This window comes from the organism of the source record quoted next, unplaced genomic scaffold (assembly GCF_019419815.1).
Source record: "Pyrus x bretschneideri cultivar Hongxiangsu unplaced genomic scaffold, Pyrus_bretschneideri_v1 Contig9, whole genome shotgun sequence".
Lineage (NCBI taxonomy): Eukaryota > Viridiplantae > Streptophyta > Magnoliopsida > Rosales > Rosaceae > Pyrus > Pyrus x bretschneideri.
The window spans coordinates 2,151,173-2,175,835 of NW_025999831.1; the positions used below are offsets into that span (position 1 = coordinate 2,151,173).

At 36.2% G+C, this 24,663-nt stretch overlaps 4 protein-coding genes across 5 annotated transcripts; 1 reads left to right on the forward strand and 3 right to left on the reverse strand.

Annotated features, from left to right (window-relative positions):
• Positions 1-3,296: 3,296 nt before the first annotated feature.
• On the reverse strand, positions 3,297-4,294 carry LOC108866788 (transcription repressor OFP6-like). The gene has a single exon (XM_018646062.2). The coding sequence runs from the start codon at positions 4,035-4,037 to the stop codon at positions 3,489-3,491; it is 549 nt and encodes a 182-aa protein (XP_018501578.2). The 5' UTR covers positions 4,038-4,294; the 3' UTR covers positions 3,297-3,488.
• Positions 4,295-4,654: 360 nt separating this feature from the next.
• On the reverse strand, positions 4,655-17,784 carry LOC103940786. The gene is made up of 13 exons (XM_048576654.1): positions 17,565-17,784; positions 10,252-10,345; positions 9,772-9,891; positions 9,582-9,655; positions 9,434-9,505; positions 9,307-9,335; positions 8,519-8,569; positions 7,997-8,047; positions 7,210-7,269; positions 7,013-7,095; positions 6,165-6,312; positions 5,864-5,913; positions 4,655-5,438 (listed from the first exon to the last, which is right to left on the reverse strand). Exons 1-13 carry the CDS (start codon positions 17,782-17,784, stop codon positions 5,315-5,317), a joined length of 1,176 nt encoding a protein of 391 aa, XP_048432611.1. The 3' UTR covers positions 4,655-5,314.
• A 2,439-nt stretch (positions 17,785-20,223) lies between these two features.
• Positions 20,224-23,201, forward strand: LOC103941349 (putative HVA22-like protein g). Its single transcript, XM_009351542.3, has 7 exons — positions 20,224-20,479; positions 20,592-20,669; positions 20,783-20,881; positions 21,863-21,919; positions 22,004-22,067; positions 22,376-22,591; positions 22,842-23,201. Exons 2-7 carry the CDS (start codon positions 20,638-20,640, stop codon positions 23,094-23,096), a joined length of 723 nt encoding a protein of 240 aa, XP_009349817.1. The 5' UTR covers positions 20,224-20,479; positions 20,592-20,637; the 3' UTR covers positions 23,097-23,201.
• On the reverse strand, positions 22,138-23,834 carry LOC103941343. 2 transcript variants are annotated; one of them, XR_666449.3, is made up of 3 exons: positions 23,282-23,834; positions 22,835-23,079; positions 22,138-22,699 (listed from the first exon to the last, which is right to left on the reverse strand). XR_666449.3 is itself a non-coding variant. In XM_048576450.1 (2 exons), coding segments are annotated over exons 1-2 (528 nt in total). In that variant the 5' UTR covers positions 23,808-23,834; the 3' UTR covers positions 22,833-23,077. The 2 variants fall into 2 exon arrangements, 1 of the variants encoding a protein (XP_048432407.1); XM_048576450.1 differs by lacking the exon at positions 22,138-22,699 and having other exon boundaries at positions 22,833-23,079.
• Positions 23,835-24,663: the final 829 nt, after the last annotated feature.

The window sequence follows — 24,663 nt, forward strand, 5'->3', positions numbered from 1 at the left end:
TATTGTGTATCAAAAGTGAGGGCAAAATAGGAAAAAAGGGGAAAAGTTTGATAGTTACAAAATTACTATTTTGCCCTCCTCATGTCAACATTGTGTATCAAAAGTAAGGGTAAAATAGTAAAAAAGGGGCAAAAAATTGAATAGGCCTCTTCTCTTAATAGACTAGATAAATTATTGTTTGTACTAAAAAAAAATGACTAATTAAAGCTTATAATATGAAATATATTTTCTTATTAAAACAAATTAATCACCATCTCTCTCTCACACGCACCAACTTGCAAATTTCATATTGTATTTGTAGGTGTATCATGATCATGAACGTAAGAATCGAATGTGGTCTACTATAAGGGTTTAGTCAAAATCTATCTTGTTGCTTATGGGAAATACTTGAGGGCCTTCTCCTTCATTTAAAATTGGAAGCAGTCCATGACTCTGTCCAACGTCTCTCTCCCCAGAAAATTAAATTCTTACAAACCAAATATCATGAATGCCTCTCTTGAGTCTCCTCTCCTCCTGCCAAGTAAATTGATTGTAACGCCATTAAATCAAATCTCTGTTTCAACAACTACACATTCACATCAAGTCAATATCTTTATTTAGATTTTTTATCAGACAGTGCGGAAGAACATCTTTCATCATCAAGTTTTCTTTGGGACAGATAGGAAAAAAAGAAGTAACTTGGGAATATGGAGAATGGTTAGAGAGGTAGAGATGCACGATTGCAACTGTACTTGTCACTGCAAAGCAAAACCATAGTAAGTATGATCTTTGTGCCTTTTTGGTATGGCTGGTTTTGGTGATTTGGGTACAAATAGAGTCAAGTGGGTCTTCACTCTCGTGCGCTTATCCCTATCTGATAGCTGCATAAAGATCACTTTGGCATTTAGAAATATCGTAAGACAGTAATACTCACATGATGACATTTAAAATAAGTTTTGCAAGCATTCAAGGAACCCATGGTGTTGAAATATCCACTGTTTCCATGAATTTTTATACTTTACTTTATATGCTCGATTAAACTGAAGTGTTAAAGCATATGTCACACATAAAATTTCTTCTGTAATAATGATTCTACTATACATTGAAGTTTTCAGTATACACACTTACTAGATAAAATTAATATGTGGTTAAGTTTAAGACAATATTAATGTTAGTTAGTAGTGTGTTACTAGATCGTATTTAAACTTTGACGCAACTTAAATTCTTAACAATATCAATATTAATTAGTAGTAAATAATTAAAGTATTAATATTAACTTGATGCTGATTAGTAATGACTTGCGAAATCGTCTCTCAAAGTTTGACGTGAAGAGCATCTTCAAAGAGACACTTAAATTCAAAACATCAAATTTAAATTTGATGGCTAACTTGATAATTTGACATAATTTCAATATTTTCTTTGTATGCCAAAATTTATTGCTTCATTTTATATATTTTTAAAACAAAAATAATAAAAGTTAGGTTGTTGTTGGTTTAAAAATAATAAACTAATACTTAAATACACTAGCATTTAAGGTAAGGCAAGTGAAATGCTCTTGGAAATAGCAAAAATAAAATTTGAAGGCAACTTCAAATTTGACATCTTTTTGTCTATGTTAGTTTAGTTTTTTTTTCCATATTATCTTTGACATCTCAGTTGGAGTAAATGGTACGTCATTTGTTACCGTTATATGTCTATTTGATATTTTTGACATCTTATTTGAAAATAGAAATGGTCTAAGTTACATTGGTTCAAATGCTATGGATGTTTTTATTTCCTGAGGTGGAGAGGAGAGCCACGAAGATTTGAGCAAATAGGTAATAATTGACGGTAGAGAAACATCGGCAGAGCAGACGAGACGGAGAGAGATCGAAGGCCAAGTTGCAAGTGCGTGATTGCAAGAAGCCAAAAATTATATTGAGTATCCCATTGGAAAATGTATAAGATACGTCAGGACTCAGTAATAGACATTTCTATTCTCTCTTCACACATAATAAAAATGCATAGAACAACTGGCTTTCACCACTTCCAACTCTCTCTAATAATTATAATCCAAATCCCAATGCCTGTGTTTCTCCCACTGTGATGCCCTAATTTCTTGAAACTTGCCCTAGTTGACCGAATGAGGATTCTTCGAATTTTTTTTGTGCGGATTTTAAAATTTTTTAATTATATTTGTTTATTGCATATCGTGTGATTAATTTTTATCAGTTACTGTTTATATTTAATTTTAAATAAAAAAATTTACAATAATTTCTAACCGCACGATATACAATAAACCAATATGATTAAAAGATTTTTGAAATCCTCGTACAGAGAACTCAGAGAGGATCCTCATTTGAGTTGACCAACCCAACTTAAAACTCCTAGTGACGAGCTTAAAATCTTCTACACTCAAAATTTGTGACTTTTTTGTGATCTATCTTATTTGTTGATACTTAATCTTCATTTAAATCTTATTTAACAATGTTAATTTTTTTACTTATCTCCTCAATAAATATTTCAAACTAAAGATGAGTTAAGTAAAAAAATAAAAAAACACACATGTCGCTCAAATAAATAGAGCACAAGAGGCTACAAAGAGTTTTTGCTGCAGAAAGACCCAGCACATCATGTCAATCGTTTGGCTTATTTAGGACAACACTTGTTTAAACTCTAATAACTTAAGTTCATGTAGTCATTTACATAATTAAATAAATTAACAGTTCATTATAATTATAATATTTATTATTAGAATTGTCGGTTTGTTCATTACGTATGAAAGATTAAACGAACTCAAATTAATTGATTATTTTATAGAGATAGTTCAACCACAAATGAGCCATTTTGATCATAATTTTTGTATAATATAAAAATACATTACTCACAGTCAAGTAAGAGTATGCTTCGACAAAAAAAAAGTACGCATAATATAAGTACGAAGTATCGTCCTTTATTTTATTGCAGCTTAGCTCTTCTCGAATAATCCTAATTAAGTCCACTCTAATCAAACTTTTTTTTTTGTTGGACAAAACTCTAACTAAAACTTACAAGCTTCCAATTCCAATTCAAAGATAACCACATAAGATGTAAAATCACAAGTGTGTTGCACTGAAAAAAATTCACGAAGACATTGTAACTGTAAAGTTTGTACAGTAACATTTTAGAAGTGAAAGGTAAAAATGTATAACTTTTTAGAACTGAAAAATACATATATAGAAATATTCTTTTACCATGTTACACTATGTAACAAAACTCATGATCCCACATTATCTCATCCGACGATTTACTTTGTACTCTAGGAAAGTGGTAAAATATAATTAATACAAAAAAACAAATTAAAAATCGTAACCATAATTCATATAATATTTGATTCATGGAAACTATTTCTTTACGTTACATGCACCCCACAACCATACAAAAGACCTTAAATAACTTGATTTAATTCCATTGTCTTTCTTCTTAACTCGACATGTAAGTGGAAACTCAGTCTCCCAACTCCGCTGCACGTGCAGAAGATACAGGTTCAGCTAGTAGTCACATGACTTGTTGCTCGCAAAGTGCAGCAACGTCGAATCTCCAGACCTGACAGAGAAAACAGTATTCCAGATCTCCGTGAAGACCCTGATGATAATGCCGTGGTTGCAGGGAGAGTTGAGCTGCAGGAAACAGTTGAGAAGCTCCCGGAGATCGTCTTTGGAGTATATCTCGTTCTCCAGTATCATCTGTAGCATGGAGTGTCGAAAATCCAAGTAAGGGTCGCCGGAGTCTTTCTCCACGGCCACGCTCTCGTTGCCGATTCTACCGAAGCCGTTGACTGGTCGCGTGCTCTTCGTGTTGGAATCTGTGACAAAAAAAGGAGCGTGGTCGTTGTCTTTGTAGAGTTTGTTGTAATTGTTGCGTGGGGTTGAAGAAGAAGAAGCAGGATGATGAAAGTGGTTGTGTTTTAGGGTTTTGGAGGAGGGTTTAGGTTTAGGGTTGAATATTTGGAAGAGCTTACTAGGTTTTCTGCAGCTGCCGCATCCTATGTCGACTGTGACTTTGCTCAGCCGGAGCTTTCTTCTGGTTGTTGTAGGCATTGTGTGTGTTTTAGAGAGAGAGAGAGAGAGAGAGAGAGAGAGAGAGAGAGGTTTTGAGTTGAGGGAGCGACTGAGAGTTGGGATGAGGGGATTTGACTAAGTGGATTGGGAGAGGAGCTATCTCTCTCTCTCTATAAAGTCTGCACGTGAGCTCCTGAAGGGTCACCTGTATGCTAAAATGACTGTCCTGTGATCTGTTTCTATGACAGTCTGATCTCAACCGCACGATTTTACTACCAGAAAGAATACACGGGTTGTGTACTTGATGTGTTGCTTCGTTGTCCATAAGCAGGCAGCTCATCAAATTTATACGTTGCTGCTAATAGTATAACTAATCAAGCAACAATCAAATCTCTAGATTTATTTTATTTATTGACTTATCCATCCAATTGAAAGTGTAATATTTGCAAATCCTAAAGACAAACATGGTGGGCTAGCTAGTGGCTAGGGAAGGTATATCTATGAAGCTTGATTGTTCTTGATCAAGCCTGCTACATGCTCAGCAACCCATATTGGCCTGCTTCAGTGCAACAAAAAGCATGAGTAAGGCCCCTCTCTTTCAATTGATAGAACAGCATCTGGGACCTGCTTGGAAATCTGGGACCCACAGAAATACAAAGTTGCAATAAGCCCAGTGCCAATAGCAAAAGTAAAAGAATGCCTAAACCAAAGGGGAGTGCAATCTGCGCGCCATTTTACACCTTCTACACACATGCATCCTTTTAAATATGAACTTCTGTTTCTCTTTTGATTTATTCAATTCAATAGTTAGAGAAAAAAAAAGTGTGCTGGAAGTGAAAAAGGGCGTTCAGAAATTGCAAACACACATTTAACACTCAATAACATCAAGAACCGGAACCACTTTATCTCATTCGTACTATATCTTATATCTGCTTGGAAAGAAAATTTTCTAAGAGAACCTAAATTTATTGGCCATTTAAGCATTCTCAATCAATGTTTATCGGGGACAAAACTGTGATCATACACTTTTCTCATATGAAAACCATAATAAGGAATCATCGCTAAAACATTACCCCACAGTTTAAACTTAAAAACAGGATAGGAAATGCTAAATCTTTGGAGTCTCAAAAAAGTCTTATCTCCAATCAATTTATTATCTCATAGCAAAAAATTCCTCTTGTTAGCAGTGCATAGGTGACTACATTACTAAGCAGTTCTCCAAAAGATATCGATGACATAAATCAAAATATATTCACTAAGCTTGAGCGAACAACGTATGTGCTAAAACCTTCCAGGCCCCTGATCTTCCTAGATTCCTACTCTTGGTGGAGTTGTAAGCTACTCTCTTGGTTATATTCTTTTCCAGATCGAAAAACGAAAACGAGAGTGTAGTCCTCATGAATGCCCAATCTAGTGTTTCTGAAAGCTGACAGTGTAGTCCTATGGTAAGCACAAAATGTGTTTATCACTCTTCTAACTTTCCTAGACAAACTATGCCGCAAATTTGGTGTTTGTTGAAGCTAAAGATGCAAAACATGCAAAGAGAATATCATATCTTAACAAGGAAAATATTGTCTAGAATAAATAGTAGAACACCATCGTGGAAACTGGAAACTTTTCAGTCGAATGTATTAGTGCTACAACTTCCTTGTTAACATGAGGATAACAGATTTGAAAGCATATATGAATACCAATTAGGAAAGAACTCATTCGTCAAATCAGTTCAAGGATGCACTCAGTATATGCAGTAGCACAAAGCCAATATACATCCTCACAGTCAGTAACTACAGTTTTTCCAAACACTATTAGTAACTTTCACAATCAATTACAATATCTTAAAATTTACAGAAAACCAAGAGTTTTACCTTCTGAATTCTGTCATTGCCATAAAGAGGACATTCCGCATGGTATGGTACTGCAAGTACACGAATCAAATGTTGACGGAAAAGATTCAAAACACATGCATGTGAGTGTGCACACACTCACGAACAAAAAACATACTGCTTCATGGTGGCAAAATAGTAAAATCAGTAGAACATTGGTATATAAGCTCCTTCATAATAAGAAATAACCAGAAAAGAAAAGATTTTACGACGTTTTTGAAAATATATATGACCTAAGAAGCGAACTTCATCAATCTATTACAAGAAAAATCTTTACCTTTACCTTTACCAAGTGAGAGCAAGTAGCCTCAACTGCAGTAGCTGACCAGAGCTTCCCAAGGAATGTGGTCACAATTAACCTCAACAATCGGATAGGAAACAATCCCAACAGCGCAACAATTAAGCTCAAGACAACACTTATAATGCGGGACCTGAAACATAATATTCTGTGATATTATTCTCTCTGAATACCTAATGTTAGACTGTCACAACCAGTATCACTAGGATGAGTTTTAACAGAACCAGCCAATATACATTAGGACCAAGTGATAATTTCAATAAATGGTGAAAAACAGCGGGAGCTGTTATTGAAACTATAAATAAGTCATCCAGCACTCCGCCCACCTAAACACTAAACGAGAAACTCAACTTGGAGGAGTGGAGGATGACTTTTTGGAGTCAATAACAGTTCCCTACAATCATCAACTGTCAATATTCTCATTGAATGTTCAACTTTAATTATCCCATAAGTGAAACCTACAAACCTTAAGAGACACCACGGAAAGTAGGCATGAAATAAAATAGTAAAATCGAAGGGTACTGCCACTTAGTACTACGGTTCAGTGGTATTCCTCTTCACTTGTAAGTGAGAGGTCTTAGGTTCGATTCTCGCCAAAGACGAATTTGAACTACATTATTGCTAGCCTATTGTGAGGGTAAGCCCACCCCCTTCCCCTTAGTGTAGATAATATCGTTTGTTCAAAACAAAAACAAAAACGAAAGGTACCAGCAAAACATGAAAACATTCTTTATAATAACTGTCTATTGCATTTGCATGTACATCAAGCACAGAAGATCCCCCTAATGCATGGGACCAAATCAAAAGAATTCATAACAAAGAAAAAATTTTACGCTGCTAGCTTCCCGATGAAAGACTGCTGTATGGATTGTCTGTTTAAGGCCAAAAATGGATAGAGTCCAACACAAAATGTTACCTAAAATTCCATAAACAATGTTAAGTAACAGGTTCTTTGCAGTAAAAAACCTATGGGTGGTAGTAATAGTATGACAAATGAGTAGTAGACAAAATTTTACAGGGTTGTTGTCACCTTCTCTGGAGACCTTTTAAACATTTCGAAAGATATATATGAACCAATAGAGTGCCCAACCTGCAGGAAACTAAACTCAGCTGTTTTATAAGAAGATGGTAAAAATCAGAAGCTGAAGAAAATCAATTTTTACAATCTTTCAAATTCTTTCGTGTAATCCTGCGGATGAATTGGTGATCACAGAATTTGTTGAGATCACCACCTGAAGAACAACTTTTGAACACAGAAAAATATGGTACACTAATAATCTCGTTCAGAACCAGGAAATGCTGACAGATGTTCATCACCCAACCATTGATCGAAGATTAAAAACACACCCATTGAACAATTAAATCCCTTTATTTTCTACATAGGAGAAATACATTATGGATAAAACCCAAATGAAAAGAAAAAAAAAACAGAGGAAGAGAGGGCACTCAATCACAATTCTTATGTTCATAAAAATATACTACTGTCAGTAAACAATCACACACAAAAACTGAAACAAGAGAACATTTTGTATTGACACTGGGAAATGCTTCTGATTAACGAGTGCTTGAGTGTTAAAGTAAAGGCAATGGATGTGTATTTGCAATGTTGCTGATGTATATGCTAGAAATAAAGTTTAGTGGATACAGCATTGCTGACAGGCAAATGCTACAGAACTCAAATGCAGAGATATCTAACTTGGTCCAACAATCTTAAGGTGATTTAGGAACAGATATTGCACGTATATACGCCTCTTCTTCACACAGGAGACATTAAACTGAAATTAGCAGCAGAAATTGGAGAGAGAAAATTACCGCACCAGTAATATTGGAACTTCATTATTTTGCAATTCCTGTTTGATGAAGTCCATCTGCACACAAATTTAAAAACAAGTAAGCACTATATGTGACTCTAATATACCATTCTATTAAGCCTGAGACACTGTTATAATTAATAAGTTCCAATATAGACAAATTAGCGAATGAGTGCCAATAGGAAAAGTAATGGAAAAGGAGAAATCGGATAGTGTTCTAAACAGAAGTCAGATCTGCAAGTCAAAGTTGGATTGCTGCTTTTAAAATAAAACAAACGCATGGAATGACATGAAAACTTAAAATTTCAGCTGCTCAATTCAGTAATTTGGATTTCACGGTTTGATATTTTTAATACAAGCAGATCAACGGGAAGGCAATTGATTTCGGAAGAAATGACATTCAAATGCTTCACTTCATTGTACAGGACATTAAACCACCACACAAACAACTTGAAGATGTATCACAGATCTCTGGTCTCTTTTGTCCGCCCGACCATTTAAACAAAACCATAAGCAAGCACAGTTTACCTTATGATGAATTTGTTCTTGTAATGAGAACAGCCTTCCATGCTCCCAGTTCTGACAAGAAGAGAATATCATATAACAATCATGACCATGCCACAGACCACCGAAGCAAAGTGTCAAGCAAGATCAAATATCTTACATAATGGAAGGTCAAAGTATGCACTTGCATGCATAATTGGTTGAAATTTACTCTTGCAACCATCTTAACAAAGTTTGTATTTTTCAGATTCAGAAACATTTGAACCTGAGGACCATAAGATGCCCACCACCCTTTTATTAACTACTGAAGACATACATCATCGTGCCCTCTAAAATATAACTGATTCATAGACACTCCTACTCATTTTGGTTTAGCTTTTCTCTCCAAGGAAAAGGCAACAAGACCTGTTAGTGGCTTTCGGTTCTCACATCTGTGATCTGTCCATATGAATTACCTTCAAAAAACAAAGATCAAAGAGCCCTTGAGTTGGTTCATGCACACCAACTGACAAAGTAATTTGATTTACAGATGTTTTGAAGCTTAAGATACTTCAATGATTTACAATAATTGTCAGAACCCTAGTTTCCAGTTTCTTCACATTAGAAACCCAGGGTTAACCTCACTATTAGCATAATTTAATACATTCCCGAACATAATACTTGCCGATTCTAAAGGTGATTAGTTGGTTGGAAAGGAAACCAAAGTACAGTACCATGTACTGATAATCATGAGCAACAAAGGGCAAGTACTGAAAATTGATGCAAGGATCAATACAAGTATGACCGAAGCTCGTATAAGAAAAATGTAATACCTTTTTGGTATGAGATATATGCCCAACAGCTGATGATAGACACAAGATTGAAAACAAATTAGCATAAACTTTACAACTTCCAAAATAGATAACCGAAAATGACATACAAAAAACACCCAATTCTTGCCTGTCACAGACGCAGCTCCACCCAGCAAATCATACAGCGACTCCACAAAGTCTTTGTAAAATGAAACAATACCTGCAATATACCGAAAATCCAAATAGTAAGTTCTGACAATTGAATCAATTCCAGCCAGATAAACACAAAAACCCACCTGGATTTCCAGGTATAACAAGAACATGCAATGTTGGATTGTCTGCAGGTATCTGCAGTATTTCAGTGGTGAAACTGAACAAAATATCAAACAGCATAAAAAATAAAATAAAAAAAAACCCAATTCACAAAACAATCGTCACGAAAACTATCACACATCACAAAGAATTTGTAGCCAAAAAAGTAAGAACCTTGACAAATTGCACGGACGAAATGTGGCACGATTCTTCACTTGAATTACTTCAGATTCTGAATTTTCCTGCTCACCTATTTCTCTGCTCCCACAGTATAATCTGTAGCTTGCCCTTGGCCTTATATAACGACATAAGAATATCAATAACTGTTCACTCCACAATTATATGTTCGACAATACAAAAATCTCACATCGGAAAACAAAATCAAATATCAACTTATACAGTACTAATTACGCCAATGCCTTTTGTGATAAAATTTAACCTATCATGTTGTGTAAGTGGTAAGATGCAAGTTACAGGACAATATCAGGGCGACAGAACTTAAAAGTATCCTATTGCTAATTTGCCACTGCTAGCTAATTCTCTCTGAAAGGTGTATGAAATTATGAAAGCCTCGTACTTGTTTAGGACAATTAATTGTTAACGTGAAAACCAAAGTTAGGCTTTGTGGGTGGGTGGGTACTTAATACTTATTACCTGTTAAAAGAGTTAATCCTGGATAATGGAAAGTAGAAATAAGGTGAGGAAAATGGAGACGTACGTGAAACCGGAGGAGAGTGAGAGAGGTGGGCTAATGGAAGGAAAGAGTCGAAGAAGCATCTCTGTTACTTTATATACTTCGAGAGTTTCTTATTGAATTTGTTATTTCTAAGTGGCAGGCTTTATTAGTTACTTTTGGATCTAGGACTTATATGTAACGTGTTTATCGCTAATTTCACGTATACGTAATACTCGAGCGTAGATTATTACACTCAACTTATTTATGTAGTTATTTTGTGCATGGGCTTATGTGTTTACATTTTAATGAGCATATTATGTACATTTGTAATATTTGTGGTTCACTCGTATCTTTATAGAACTACTTTTATACTATTCGTATTGGTTTTTTAAACTTATTTATTGTATGGTTTTATAAAACTACATGCGTTTTACAATGAGAGGTTACTATTGCGAAAAACAAAGGTTTTTTTTTTGTAATTTCATTTTTTTTTCACTTACTTTTTGTTTTGCTCTCCTCTATGACTTGGTAGTTGGATTTTGTGGTGAGCAAGAGTTTGTTGGCAGATGACAATCTACTTTTGACAATGTAGGAAATTTATTTCCATTAGTTGTACAATATTTATCCTACCCAAGACGGGAATATCCTCTTTTCTGCTGTACCTTTATCTATGTTCCGATGTTGATGCATTGTAATAAGGGTTCTTACCACAATGCAGTCTCTGACTCCTGTATTAAATTTGTTCTAGATTTGGTTTTAATTTACTCGTACTTTTTACACACCAATTGCATATTATGGTCTCGTCACGTTCTTGGTGTTAGCCAACATGTCTTGATTTCGGTGTCCCCTTGGTTATCAGGGCCATGTGTGTCAATTTGTGTATATAATACTTGTTTTTTTTTTTGTCAAATATAGATAATACTCGTTGCTTTGTTATAACTAGCAGTTGCACACATACTAAGCATGTGATTATTAAAATTTTAAAAATAAAATTTATAAAAACCAAAGAAAATAGAAATGGTTTTCATCGCTAAAACTTTTTGTTTACGACCTTCAAACGGTTTTGGTCGCTATTGAAATTGTTCATAGTCCTTCAAAACATAACACCAAACAATGTTTTGCATGAAATCATGGATTATTATAAGGGTAATTTTATTTGAACTCATGTAACATCTTTCTACACCCAACTTACTCTCTGCACCTATATTATTATTACACTAAACTATCAATATCTCTTTAAACTCAAATTTAATACCCTAAACTACCCTCACAAACCCAATTTAATATGTAAATTTATCTTTAGACCCATTTAGAAAACAAAAACTCTAAATCACTGTTATGCAATTCATTCAAAGTGTGCTTTATCTGAATTGGATTCCATTGTTCATCCCATTGCCGCTTCACTCACTCCTATTGCCACAATAATTAAACTCTACTCCCTAACTCAAAATCATTTTATAAATACACACACAGTAGTAATAATAATTATATAAAGACAAATTACATAGAATGATTACTATCTGGTTTGTAATGTTTATTAAGCTAGCCCCCTCATCTTTATGAAGATGTTAATTGTTATTTTTTATTCTTCTGGAAAGTGAGTAGAAGTGGGCTAAGGCCGGCAAGAGCGATTTATCTAGCCGTTGAGATCTGTCTTCGATTTTAACCTCATTGGCATTGTTTTGGTAGAAGAGAGAGTGATGATTTTAAGGTTGCGGGGAGTAGGAGAGGATGGTTTTATGCTTGTCCAAATTCTTAAATCCAAGTTCTTTATTCCTGATTCCCCAATTCGAAGAAGCCTTAAACCCTCAGTTGTCTTTAGAATCAACAGTGAGTTTATTAATAAATTTTAGTTTTATTATTAATTTCACCTTGTATTTGATGGTAATTATGCAATAGGATAAAAAAAAATTCACATTTAAAATTTAAGGTGGGTGTAAAAAATGGTTATATGGGTTCAAATAAAATTTTCCTTATTATAATTATATTTAAGATCATTTAATTAACCCAATTAATAAAATAGAAAGGGGAAGAGTGGTGGAAAAAATGGACAAAAGGGAACTCTCATCGGTTCATCTTCAAGGAAGTTGCAGGAAATTGAAATCGTGGATTATTATAATTATATTTAAGACCATTTAATTAACCCAATTAATAAAATAGAAGGGGGAAGAGTAGTGGAAAGAAAGGACAAAAGGGAACTCTCATCGGTTCATCTTCAAGGAAGTTGCAGGAAATTGAAATGCACACCATACATCAACAATTGCTTCTTGGTTTAATTCACCTACATATAATATTATATTTATTTTTTATTTTATATACTATAAGTTGCTTGTGTTGAAGATACATATTTAGGAACAACTATAGTTAATAATTCCATTAATTTATATTACTCAGTCTTACACTGTGGGTTATGCACAAGCGGGACTGAATCTTATAACTAATGCATAATCATTTATATAAAAACATTTATACAAATTTAGTTTATGAATCGTAATAATAATTTCCATTACTTAATAATATGTTGACTAGTAATAAGATTATAATTTGTTCAAAAAAACTATTAATTAGTTGTTGTCTTGTTGGCCTAATATAACAACTTTAATTAAGGGTCCACTTATCCATAATCCAATATCAATTTGATCATCTGAACTCGATTCCAGCTGCAACCACTATAGGGTGATTCAGTGGTTGGGGACGATATCTAAGCTCGTAGCCTACACGGCATATTTTGGGTTTGATTCCTACTGTTAGTGAATCACACGATAGTAGCCAAGAGGAGACTAAAATGCCTATGTAAGTTTTTCACGTCCTCAAAAAGATAAATTATCGTGACGAAGCTATCAGCTGAAGATAATACCTTCAAATCTTAACTCCTCGAAATGACAAACTTGTTTTGAAATATTCTTCCTTTGTTTCAAACGTTTACTTATGTTTACTTGCTTGGAATGAAGTTTAGACAGTCAACATATCATTAACCTTGATGCTTTGATCCCCAATTTAACTCCAAAAAATTATTTTTTGTTGGTAAACTTCAAAGATTAGAACATATTGAAGAGAATTTTTTATTGTTTTAAGAAGGGAAATTGGTTGTTCTAATGATTATATAATATTTAAGTGCACAGTTAATCAATCTAGAAAAAATGATATGTTTATACAGATGAAATGACGGTGCTATAAAGATAATATAACGAGTATATTAAAACGTTGGATCAATTTGACAATCAAAAGAAAAGATAGACCGTAGATATATGTAAGTTTTCTTCCTCTCGTTAGTGTGGGATCATTGACCCAAGGCTTGGAGTGGGGAGCATTTTGTTGTAAACTTGTGATGTGGCGTGGATGTGACTAGTTCAAAGATAGTATTAGTTAGTAGTCATGTTTTGAGTTTAGTATTATAGTATTACACGTTTAAAAAGAAAGGTCAACCAAATGTTAAATGTCAAATACACCCTTGTTCCATCTGATTTTTAAAGTTATTTGTCTGTCAGCTTCACTTTTGTTGTTTTGTTTTATCTTGTCTTTCGCTATTTTGTTTATTTGCAGTATTTAGTTCTTTAATAATTCTTTTTTTTTTCTTTAAACAAACGAGACGGTAGTGTTTCAACCTCATCAGTTAATTATCGTGTAATTCAACAACATTATAAATTAAATTTAGACTGTGCCACATAAAAATGTCTACTTTTTTTTTTTTTCTTAACTTTTTATCACAATGTATACATCTGTGTCAATAACCACTATATGAAGATGCATTTTTTTTTTATGATTAAAACTGTTACGTTTATAAATACCAGAAGGTTATGCAATGTGATGTGGCAGAAGGAATAGGACGAGAATATATATAGTATTTGGGATGGAATTGGATTGGATTGGATTTTGCAAAGGTCAAGGTGTGTAAATTTAAGAGCATCTCTAATGACTCCCACCGTTAACTTTGAAGACTTATTTAGGCATTTTAAGGGAATATTAGGGTTCCTAAAAGAATATTGTCCGCAATGAAGGTCTTTATAGTATAATTCTTAAATGTAAGGACTAAAATATTAGAAAATTATTGTTCACTTCGTTGTAGTATTGTGGCCGTTAATAAAAACTAATAACCTATCCAACAGTTAAAAAAAATGAAGTTGTAGAAATCATTCACGTGGGTGGGTTCAAAAAAAAAAACAAACAAACAAACAAACAAAAAAGGAGTTGTTGTGCAACATTCATACATGAGTAGGTTTTTTTCCCACTCAAAATACAGAGTGGGACTCACTCTTTGAGTCCCTATATATAGTCTTCACATTTGAGAATTTCTTTGAGATATTCGGTGAGTCCCTATATATGGGATACTTTGAGGACTTCTATTCCAACCCACTGGAGGTCTGTTGTCCCTATTTAGAGACTATACGGTTATAGGAACTTGTATTTATTAAGCTAGCAAAATAGAAATACATTTATCTGGCTATTAATTAGATTTGGTAATTTTTGGTATGACTCGTTAACTTGACATGAAATAACACAAAAACAACAGGTTTCGGGTCAACCTATTAGCAGGTCAAGTCGTTATCGAGTTACATGTTAAGAACACGTTAACGAATTGGGTCACCACTTAAGAACTTAATAAGATAATGGGTATGATACATAAACGACACAAACATGACATGTTTGCAAGGTCTAGACATTAGGTATAATAATTTCTTCCGTGACCCATAAACCCGACATGAAATGACACAACCCGTCACAAGTTGTGTCGTTGTTGGGTCACCTGTTAAGAACTAATTAAGATAAAAGATTTGACACAACACAATACATTAAGATAACGTGTATGACACGAAAACGATATGAATATTGAACATGACAAACGTGACCCGTTTGCCAAAAATTAAGTCATCTTCTTCTAGAATTTGAATTAACAAAAAGACATTCTTACCACTTAGTACTATGGTCTGATGATATTCCTCTTCACTTGGAAGTGAGAAGTCTTAGGTTCAAATCTCGTAAATGGCAAATTTGATAACAAATTAGATTGCCTATTGTGTGACTTTGCTGAACTCCTCCTCTCCTTAATGTAAAAATATCAATGTACTAAAAAAAAAAACAAAAAACAAAAAGCTTTCTTAACATATTTTGAATGTTTCTGTTGATCCTAAAAATTACAAAGCCTACGTGGCACGCAGGCCGAGTAACTAATAAACTAACTACGTCATTCGATTGAATGTGGGGCGTGCCAACTCGTCGGCCGAGCTCTGCCGAGGAGTAAAATTTGTTGATGTTGCGTTGAGTGCGCTGCTGACTTCTTGATCTTGCGATTGCTGCCGAGGAAGGAACAAATCTCGGCCTTTGGATTCTCGAACCTGAAGACAAGGCTGCTAGTTCTGCGAAGTTCAATATCAAATTCGGCTCTCAGGGTGCCGAATGTAGTAACCTGGTAACACCTCACTTCGTTGAGAAGGTTAATGAGATGACCTCTGCCAATAAGGATTCGAAAATCCTTCTCGACCGAGACTTGGATAGATAACCAGTCGGCCTCGACGCAGTGCTGTTTATTCAAACTGAATGTGCTTCGGGAACAACTGATTCTACGACAACAGTGCTGTTTATCCAAACTAAAGGTGTTCGTCGGTTGCCTTCACAGTGTTGTTTATCCAAACTAAAGGTGTGTCGACAGAAAAAGAAAATAAAAAAAATCTCAAGTTGTTTGAGAGGTTTGCGCAGGGCAATTGTGTGTTGAATTGGAGGTCCTTTTTGTTGTTGCTACTGCCTCTATTTATAGATTTTGTAACACTCAGCCACTGAAATAAAGTATTCCAGTTCTATTCTAACTCTCAGCGTCCATATATTGTGATAAAGAACCTTTTTGATAATATCCCTCAAAGTCAAGATTCCTTGGAAGATTGGTTATAACATTTAAATGTCGTGGATCTCTGTCATCCAAATTCCATGTACCAGACATTCCAATTTGCGTCATTATCTTGACTTCAACGTTATCCCAAAACCATGCATCTTGACTATTCAAACCTTATCCCAAGTCCATTTGAATTGTACTGCTTGCTCGGAAACTTACTTTGCATCTTATTATCCCGTATAAGAAAATATCAAGATAATTTGTTAAACGATAATTATTATGATAAAAATCATAATATTATCTTTCAATAATAACAAAATTATCGTCACTTTTCATCCGACGGTTGAGAGCTATGCTCACTCAATGGCTTGATTGCACGGGCTGATGGTGTAAATTTGGGTCCAAACATTGCCCCCCAATTTCCTTGAACTTCGGCTTGTAGGCCGAATGGTTAAGGAAATTAGCACAATCGAAAAACTCTCGTATCGCCGATAATGAAACTTTTTACTCAGCAACAACATCTCTGCACTGCCAACACTATGGTCTTCCTCAGTTGCAACAATTCTATACAAGGCCCGGCCACTTTAATAAATAACCTCTTCGACCATCTCGAAAAAATTTGGACCGAGGAAAACCGAACGCTGTCGAGGGCCGAGATATATAAGTAACCTGATTACCTAATATAATTTGTCAGTCATGCCTATATATATATATATATAAAGAACCTGCACCGAGCACCAGTTCACCGAACTCGGCATGTATGATACAGGTCGAGAAGAGTTGGGGGTGAAGGGCCGAGGGAAAAATCTTCCTTGACAGCTCGTTCCTCTACCATGCATATACATACACACACACACATAACCCATTGTCAGCAATCATGACTAAATAGGTAGCCTGATTGATGTGATGATACTATATATCCAATGTCAGCAACGTATGTGATTTTTGTTCCTGTGGCCAAAAGCATTCTTTCCGTCACTTCGATCAAAATGATTCCTTCTGAGCCGGCTAAATAGGTTAATATCCTCGGCCTCTTTTGCGTTTTTTTTTTTTGACACCTTCGGCCAACAGCTTCCATTCCTTCGGCCAAAAGTTTCTTCCCTCTTTCTTTTCCTTTTTTTTTTTAGATACTCGTTGCCCCCTTATTTTCTTATGCAACATCGGCTCAAAAAGCCAGATGGATAAGAATATATAAAAAGAAAATGGAAATCTAACATACGGGAATAAAAGTGGCCAATCCATGAAAAGGAGGAAGCCAACAATGCTTTATTCCAAGTCGAGATCTTGGAACAACAAAATTTTCAATTTGCCTTTTTCTAGGGCCAAATAAAAAATCATTGCCAAATACTTTTGACTTGACGAAATATTTTTTATCATCGGCCGCCGAACGTGTGGAATAATTATTATGCCCCCTAGGCATAATAATTTCGCCAACTTTGGTTCTTAACTCGAACAACTTAGCCAAACGAGGTTTCTCCATATCGACTTTATCGCCAATAACCATATCAACTGTCATGGTTTCGACATCTAAGATCATGTCTTGGCCCTGTTCGTCATTGGAGCACTCATCTAACGAATAATTTTCCGAGTTGATTTGTGGCTCAGAAACTGGAACTTTTTCTTCTAGGCCTACCACAATTTCAGTCTCGACCGAGAAAACAGGTGGCCTAGGTTCGACTTCGGCCATCTCGACAATCTTCTTAGGCCAAATTTTGATTGTGACCCGAGTGGAAAATTGCCCCCCCCCCCCCCGGCCTTTAGATTTAACCATTTTTCAAGAGGAATTGATCGATAGTCAGAAACGTAAGGAAAACGTTCTTCATCTAGCCAGGCATTAAATCAAGCACTATCTTCGTTTACCCATTGCTCTTGTAGGGTAATAGGAGCTTTTATTCTCAACATGTAGGTAAATGATTTTTGCCTGGCTCTCACGCCACGAAGAAGTTTTACCACTTCCCACGATTTTTTATCCTCTACAAGGCGTTTTCTATTCTCTTCAAGGCGTTGTGTATTCTCCTCACTGGTTCTTTTCAATTGCACAAGAAGCTCGTGCAATCGGCTAAATAGAGCCAGATTGACATCTTGATATATCATATGAATTTTGTAGTTTTAGCACTGGGTCCCACCGGGCGTGCCAAAATGTTGATCCTAAAAATTACAAAGCCTACATGGCGCGCAGGCCGAGTAACTAATAAGCTAACTACGTCCTTCGGTTGAATACGGGGTGTGCCAACTCGTCGGTCGAGCTCGGCCGAGGAGTAAAATTTGTTGATGTTGCATTAAGTGCGCTGCTGACTTCTTGATCTTGCGATCGCAGCCAAGGAAGGAACAAATCTCGGTCTTTGGATTCTCGAGCCTAAAGACAAGGCTGCTAGTTCTGCGAAGTTCAATATCAAATTCGGCTCTCAGGGTGCCGAATGTAGTAACCTGGTGACACCTCACTTCGCCGAGAAGGCTAATGAGATGACCTCTGCCAATAAGGATTCGAAAATCCTTCTAGACCGAGACTTGGATAGATAGCCAGTCGGCCTTGACGCAGTGCTGTTTATTCAAACTGAATGTGCTTTGGGAACGACTGATTCTACGGCAACAGTGCTATTTATCCAAACTGAAGCTGTTCGTCGGTTGCCTTCACAATGCTGTTTATCCAAATTGAAGGTGTGTCGGCGGAAAAAGAAAATAAAAAAAATCTCAAGTTGTTTGAGAGGTTTGCACAGGGCAATTGTGTATTGAATTGGAGGTCATTTTTGTCATTGCCACTGCCTCTATTTATAGATTTTGTAATGCTCAACCACTGAAATAAAGTATTCCAGTTCCATTCTAACTCTCAGCGTCCATAAATTGTGATAAAGAACCTTTTTGATAATATCCCTCAAAGTCAAGATTCCTCAGAAGATTGGTTATAATATTTAAATGTCGTGGATCTCTGTCATTCAAATTCCATGTACCAATGACATTCCAATTTGCATCATTATCTTGACTTCAACGTTATCCCAAAACCATGCATCTTGACTATTCAAATTTCATCTTAATGCACCATCACCATCCTGCTGCTCAATCTGATAATAGGAGTCCCCAAGTCCATTTGAATTGTACTGCTTGCTCGGAAACTTACTTTGCATCTTATTATCCCGTATAAGAAAATATCAAGATAATTTGTTAAACAAAAATTATTATGATAAAAATCAAAATATTATCTTTCAATAATAACAAAATTATCTTCACTTTTCATCCGACGGTTGAGAGCTATGCTCACTCAATGGCTTGATTGCACGGACTGATGATGTAAATTTGGGTCCAAACAGTTTCACCAAACTCTTATTCCTCAATAATATACATAGATTATCTCATTTTCCTTTATAATTTCAATTTATTACAAAATTGTCTAAATAAATATTGTTATATTAGAAATTATCTCAAATATGTGACTTTTTCAATGTGATGCAACCTTTTACTTCTTTCCATACGAACCGCCTCCGTCCCTCTTTTTCTCTTTATTTTCATTTTAGTTACGTGGAATTTTATTTTCTTAATTAATTGTTAAAACAAAATATCAAACAGAAAAATCAAATTTTATTTTCGATGGAAATAAAAAAAGGAAAATTAATGAAATGAGTTTGAAAACTGTAAGTTTTAACGATAAGGACAAAATAAAGAGTAAAGTGAATAATACCATGTTTAACTTTTTAATGTAAAAATATGATTTTTCGTTAAAGTGAACAGTACTGCGATTTTTCGTTAAAACTTCCAATAAAAAAAAAGGCAAAAGTAAAAAACAATTTCGCAACCTCTGGCGACTGGGTACATATGTCAAACGACAAAAATACCCCTAAGAAGAACCAACTGCCAAACGGTAATTGAGGAATCCCGAGAAATCCCGAGAAATCCCTCCCTCCCCACAGACTTGCGTGTAAAATCGTAAGGAGGCGTCCATCGCAAGAAATCCTCCTTTTTTTTTTCTTTTCTTTTTTTCTTTTTTTTTTTTAAATCCAAATCTCTGTTCATCTCTCATATATTAATTAAATTAATTAATTAATCTAAATCTGATCCTGTTGTGGATTAACAGCTTAACTCCCCAAAACTCCATTGTGTATATATAGGAATCGATACATATACAAATATAGCATTTCTAGAAATTTGGCAATCCTTCCCGTCCCAAACTCCTGCGAATCTCTCTCTCTCTCTCTCTCTCTCTCTCTCCCCCCCTCTTGTTTCTCTCTCCTCGAAATACATTTTCCTTCACAGAATCAGAGTAAATAAAACCCCATTTCTTCTCAAAGAATAATATTAATCCCTTCCTTCTTGCTGTTTAATTGGAACTCCTCACTTGGTGGGCATTTGTGGTTCTATTTCTTCCTTTTTAACTTGTTCTCAACGAGAAGGTGAGTCGATCAACGCTGGCCCGTCTTTCTGAAATCTCGACGTTCTACGCGTTTCGGGGTTCGAAGTAATGCAACTGTGGGGTTGATTTAAAAGTTGGGTTTCGTGTTGCAGGGATATAATTTCTGTGTGTTGGTGTTTGATGTGAAGGGATTGAAAGATGTTGGGAAGCTTGCTAACCAGAATTCTTATGTATGTTAATGTTTTTTCATTAACGTTAATCCAGTTTTGGATCTTGATCTTCGACTTTACTTTTGGTTTTGTTTTTGGGTTGTTTTTTGACTTGTTTTGTTGGGGGTGTACAGATTGTTTCTTGGGTATGCATACCCAGCATTTGAGTGCTACAAAACAGTGGAGAAGAACAGAGTTGAGATTGAAGAACTCCGGTTTTGGTGCCAATACTGGTACGTAATTAAAAACCCAGTCGTTTTAGTGATATGCCAATATGGCAAGAGATTTACATGAAACGAACATGTCAATATGATGATATTTCAAACTAACCATGTGACGTGAGAAAAAATTAAACCACAAGACAACACGTGATAGGTTTGAGACACTATTGTTTTGACATCTTCGATTTATGTTCTTCCCCTTATAGGGTTGGTATGGTTGATGTTTGAAATTCATTTTGGTTACCTTTTGGAAGAGTATTTTCATGTTTTGGTTGTCATCTCACATTGGTTAAGTTCAGATCCTTGGTAGCAATTCGACCAATAATTTGTTGGCTTTTTTTTTTTTTTTTTTTTTTTTTAAAATCTAAAAATGATCCATGAGATTAACACAACTCCTTATTTTGGTTTCCGAATTTCTCCACTACAATCAATCATTTTAATCATTCCGTGAAAAATTTCCATTAAATAAAGATAAATTGACAAAAATACCCTCAATTTTTGTCAAATCATTTTGGCCCATTGTTTACTAAATTGAGGGTATTTTGTCATTTTATCTTTATTTAACAGAGATTTTTTACAAAATGACCAAAATAATTTATGGTAGACAAACTCAGAGGCCACTGCACTCAATTCCAAATCTCAGAGACCAAAATAGGGAGTTATGCCAATTTCAGAGACAATTTTGACTAAAATGCCTAAAAAAATATAGAAGAAAAAGTAATGAGAGAAAATGTTGTAGATTCGATTTTAACATAAAAATAAACTTTACCTTATCTGAATAATTATACGTATTTGAAGTTTACTTTTGATGAAACTAATGTTTTTATTTATCCGAGTTCCTTCTTTTTCTGAGTCCCTATCATTGTAAACATATCATTAAAGCATTTTAGTGACTTATGTGGATGTATAGTTACATGTTATGGGCATGTTTGATTGAGCTCTAAATTGGTAATGTCAAGTTGAATATGCAATAACGACATGTCGTTTTCACAGGATAATCGTGGCAATGCTCACAGTTCTTGAGAGGATTGGAGATTTATTCATCTCATGGTACAAGTCACCCTCTTACTATGAACTCATTTTACATACCACATTTTAAATTTAATTTGACATTTGAATTGTGAAAATTTGAAGGTTGCCCATGTATGGTGAAGGGAAGGTGGCACTTTTTATATACCTATGGTATCCAAAGACCAAGGTAAGAAACACAAAACGCCCTGCTAGACTTATGTTAGCAAACTGTGAATTTGAAGACGATCGACCATACATTCCATCAATATTTAGGCAATACTTATATTCATAGTCTGACAACATAACATGACAATTTGAAATGTGCAAACGTTGTGCTAGACTTATGCTAGCAGACTATAAGACCGACCGACTACACGAACATTAAGATAACAATTAACCTGATTAGAGGTCCACATTCACAGTCTGACAACATAAAGACGGTTGCACGGATTTTCAATTTGACTCATTGGAATGGCGTTTGAAATGCGGTTGCAGGGAACTTTCTTTGTGTACAAGACCTTCCTGAGGCCATATGTAGCAAAGCATGAGACAGACATAGACAGGAAGTTACTGGAGATGAGAGCAAGAGCCTGGGATTTGACGGTACTCTACTGGCAGAACTTCGCCCAATATGGCCACGCTGCTTTCCTCCAAGCCCTTCGGTACATGGCTGCTAACTCCACAAAGTTCGCCACCAAACCCACCACCGAGGTACGCCGCATTCACAATGCAATACAATTCTCGGGTTTTGCTAGTATCGGTCGAAGTTTAGTATGTCTGCCCCAGAATCCTTGACCGCACGTTCAGTCGTTTGTTTACCTGGTTCATGTTATGCGTAATCCCATAAAATTCTCAGCAAGAAACAATTTCTCGTACACGAAAACAAGGATTTGAATTCTCCAGGGAAACAAGTTACTGAAAATTCATTGTGTTTGTTTGTTTTTTTAAACCAACCTCGCAGTCGCAGACAGTCGATGATGATCAGCAGGATACAGCAGCGCCAGCACCGCCGGTACGTAAACCGAGCGGGAAGAACAAGTGGCAGCCAGAATCCCCAACAGCAACACCAAATGGCAGAGCCACCACAATCAACCGCGCTATGTCTGAGACTCCGAGGTCCCCCAAGGTGGTTCATCCCCGACATCAAACGGATGGTGGGCAGGTTGACGAGTTGACTGAGAAGCTCCGGCTCAGGCGTTCTAAGCCAATCCAGTGAGAGAGATTAGATTGTAATCACAAAAAACAAGAACAAAAATTGTACAATTCCCAGAAACAGAAATCGATTGATTGATTCATCGAACTCCGAATTCAAATTCTTTCATTCAATCTTGTTTTCTTTTGAGTCAAAATATATACAGACGAACAAAAATGGCAGGCTGGGTTAGGTGGCGAGACCGATACAGAGGAGTGTGCGGCCGAGAACTCGGGAGAGGAAGGGGACGACGCGGTTGGTGAAGAAGGAGAGGCAGGGGGAGAGCTTTTGGCAGAGGCGGCGGAGGAAGTTTGGGCCCGATGGGCCGGAGGTGGAGGACATGGGCTGGAGGTAGGCCCAGGCGGCCTGCTTCACGAGGCGGTTGCGGATGGAGATTTCGTAGCCGGAGTTGTTGGCGGAGGCGGCGGTGGGGGAGTTAACGGCGGAGGAGGGGAGCAGGTCTTTGAGAGAAGTGTAGGATTCGGAGCTCTTGAGGGAGAGGAACTCCAGGTCCAGTTGAGGCGGTGCTGGGGGCGAAACGTCGCCGTTTGGGAAGGTGGAGCTGTGGAGGCGCTGGAGATGCTTGGTCGCTGAGGTGGGAGTGGTGGTGTCGGAGAGGAGGCTGAGCTTGGCGGGGACCACCACGGATGTGGAAATGGAGTTTCTGCGGCCGAGCTTGCTTGACGGGAGTAGTGGGCCCGCCGGGTGTGGGCTGAGTAGGGTGGAATCGTCCATAGTAGAGCAGCTGAAAGCAAAGCAGAAGAAGCAACAACAAAATGAACAACAAAATGAGAGAGAGAGAGAGGGAATGGAACGTGAAACTCGGGGTTGGGTTTCCGGCGGGGTGCGTTTTGGCAATAAATGGCCTAAAACAAACGTCGTTTTTGTCTACACGCGCAGAACACTATCTTATCTTATTATTTGTTTTAAAAGATCGATGTTTGCGGTCCCGCCAATTTCTGGTTGGGGCCACCCGCATGCGCTCAAATCCTAGTTGCAACTTGAAACAGAGGGAGGCTGCGCACACTACCAGTCAACAACTAAACTCGATACTAGGATGGAAGTGATGCTTGGAAACTAATGGAACAAGAGAAATACTAATGAAACTCTCTTAAAATTAGATTTTTTTTATAGATATCAAAACTGATAGTATAGCGAAAAAGTTTTTAAATATGAGTTTAAATTGTTGGAGTGTTAAAGTATTTATATTGATTAGTCATGTCATATAAGCCCTTTAACGTTAATTTTTGTCCAAAGGCGTTCTTGGAGTGACCTCGTAGTTCATATGGGGTGGAGACGATGGGGTCTGTCCATAGATTTTCCTCTTTTGGCCGCATTTCTTTCAAACGGTTGAAGTGAGTTAGTGCATCAAGTTGTTCGCAAGGGCCAGCTTGATCCTCTTCTTCAGGGATCCCAAATGAGGGAACCCTAATAAAGCATCAATATTATAAAATATAGTGTAAAAAACATAAGGTGGCAGAGTCCATAAAAAATCTCACTTTTGAGAATGTCTCTTTAGCATTTCTCATGAAACAATTCTTCACGCACAAGACGCCATTGCATTTTTCTAAAAGAACTAGATATGAATCAA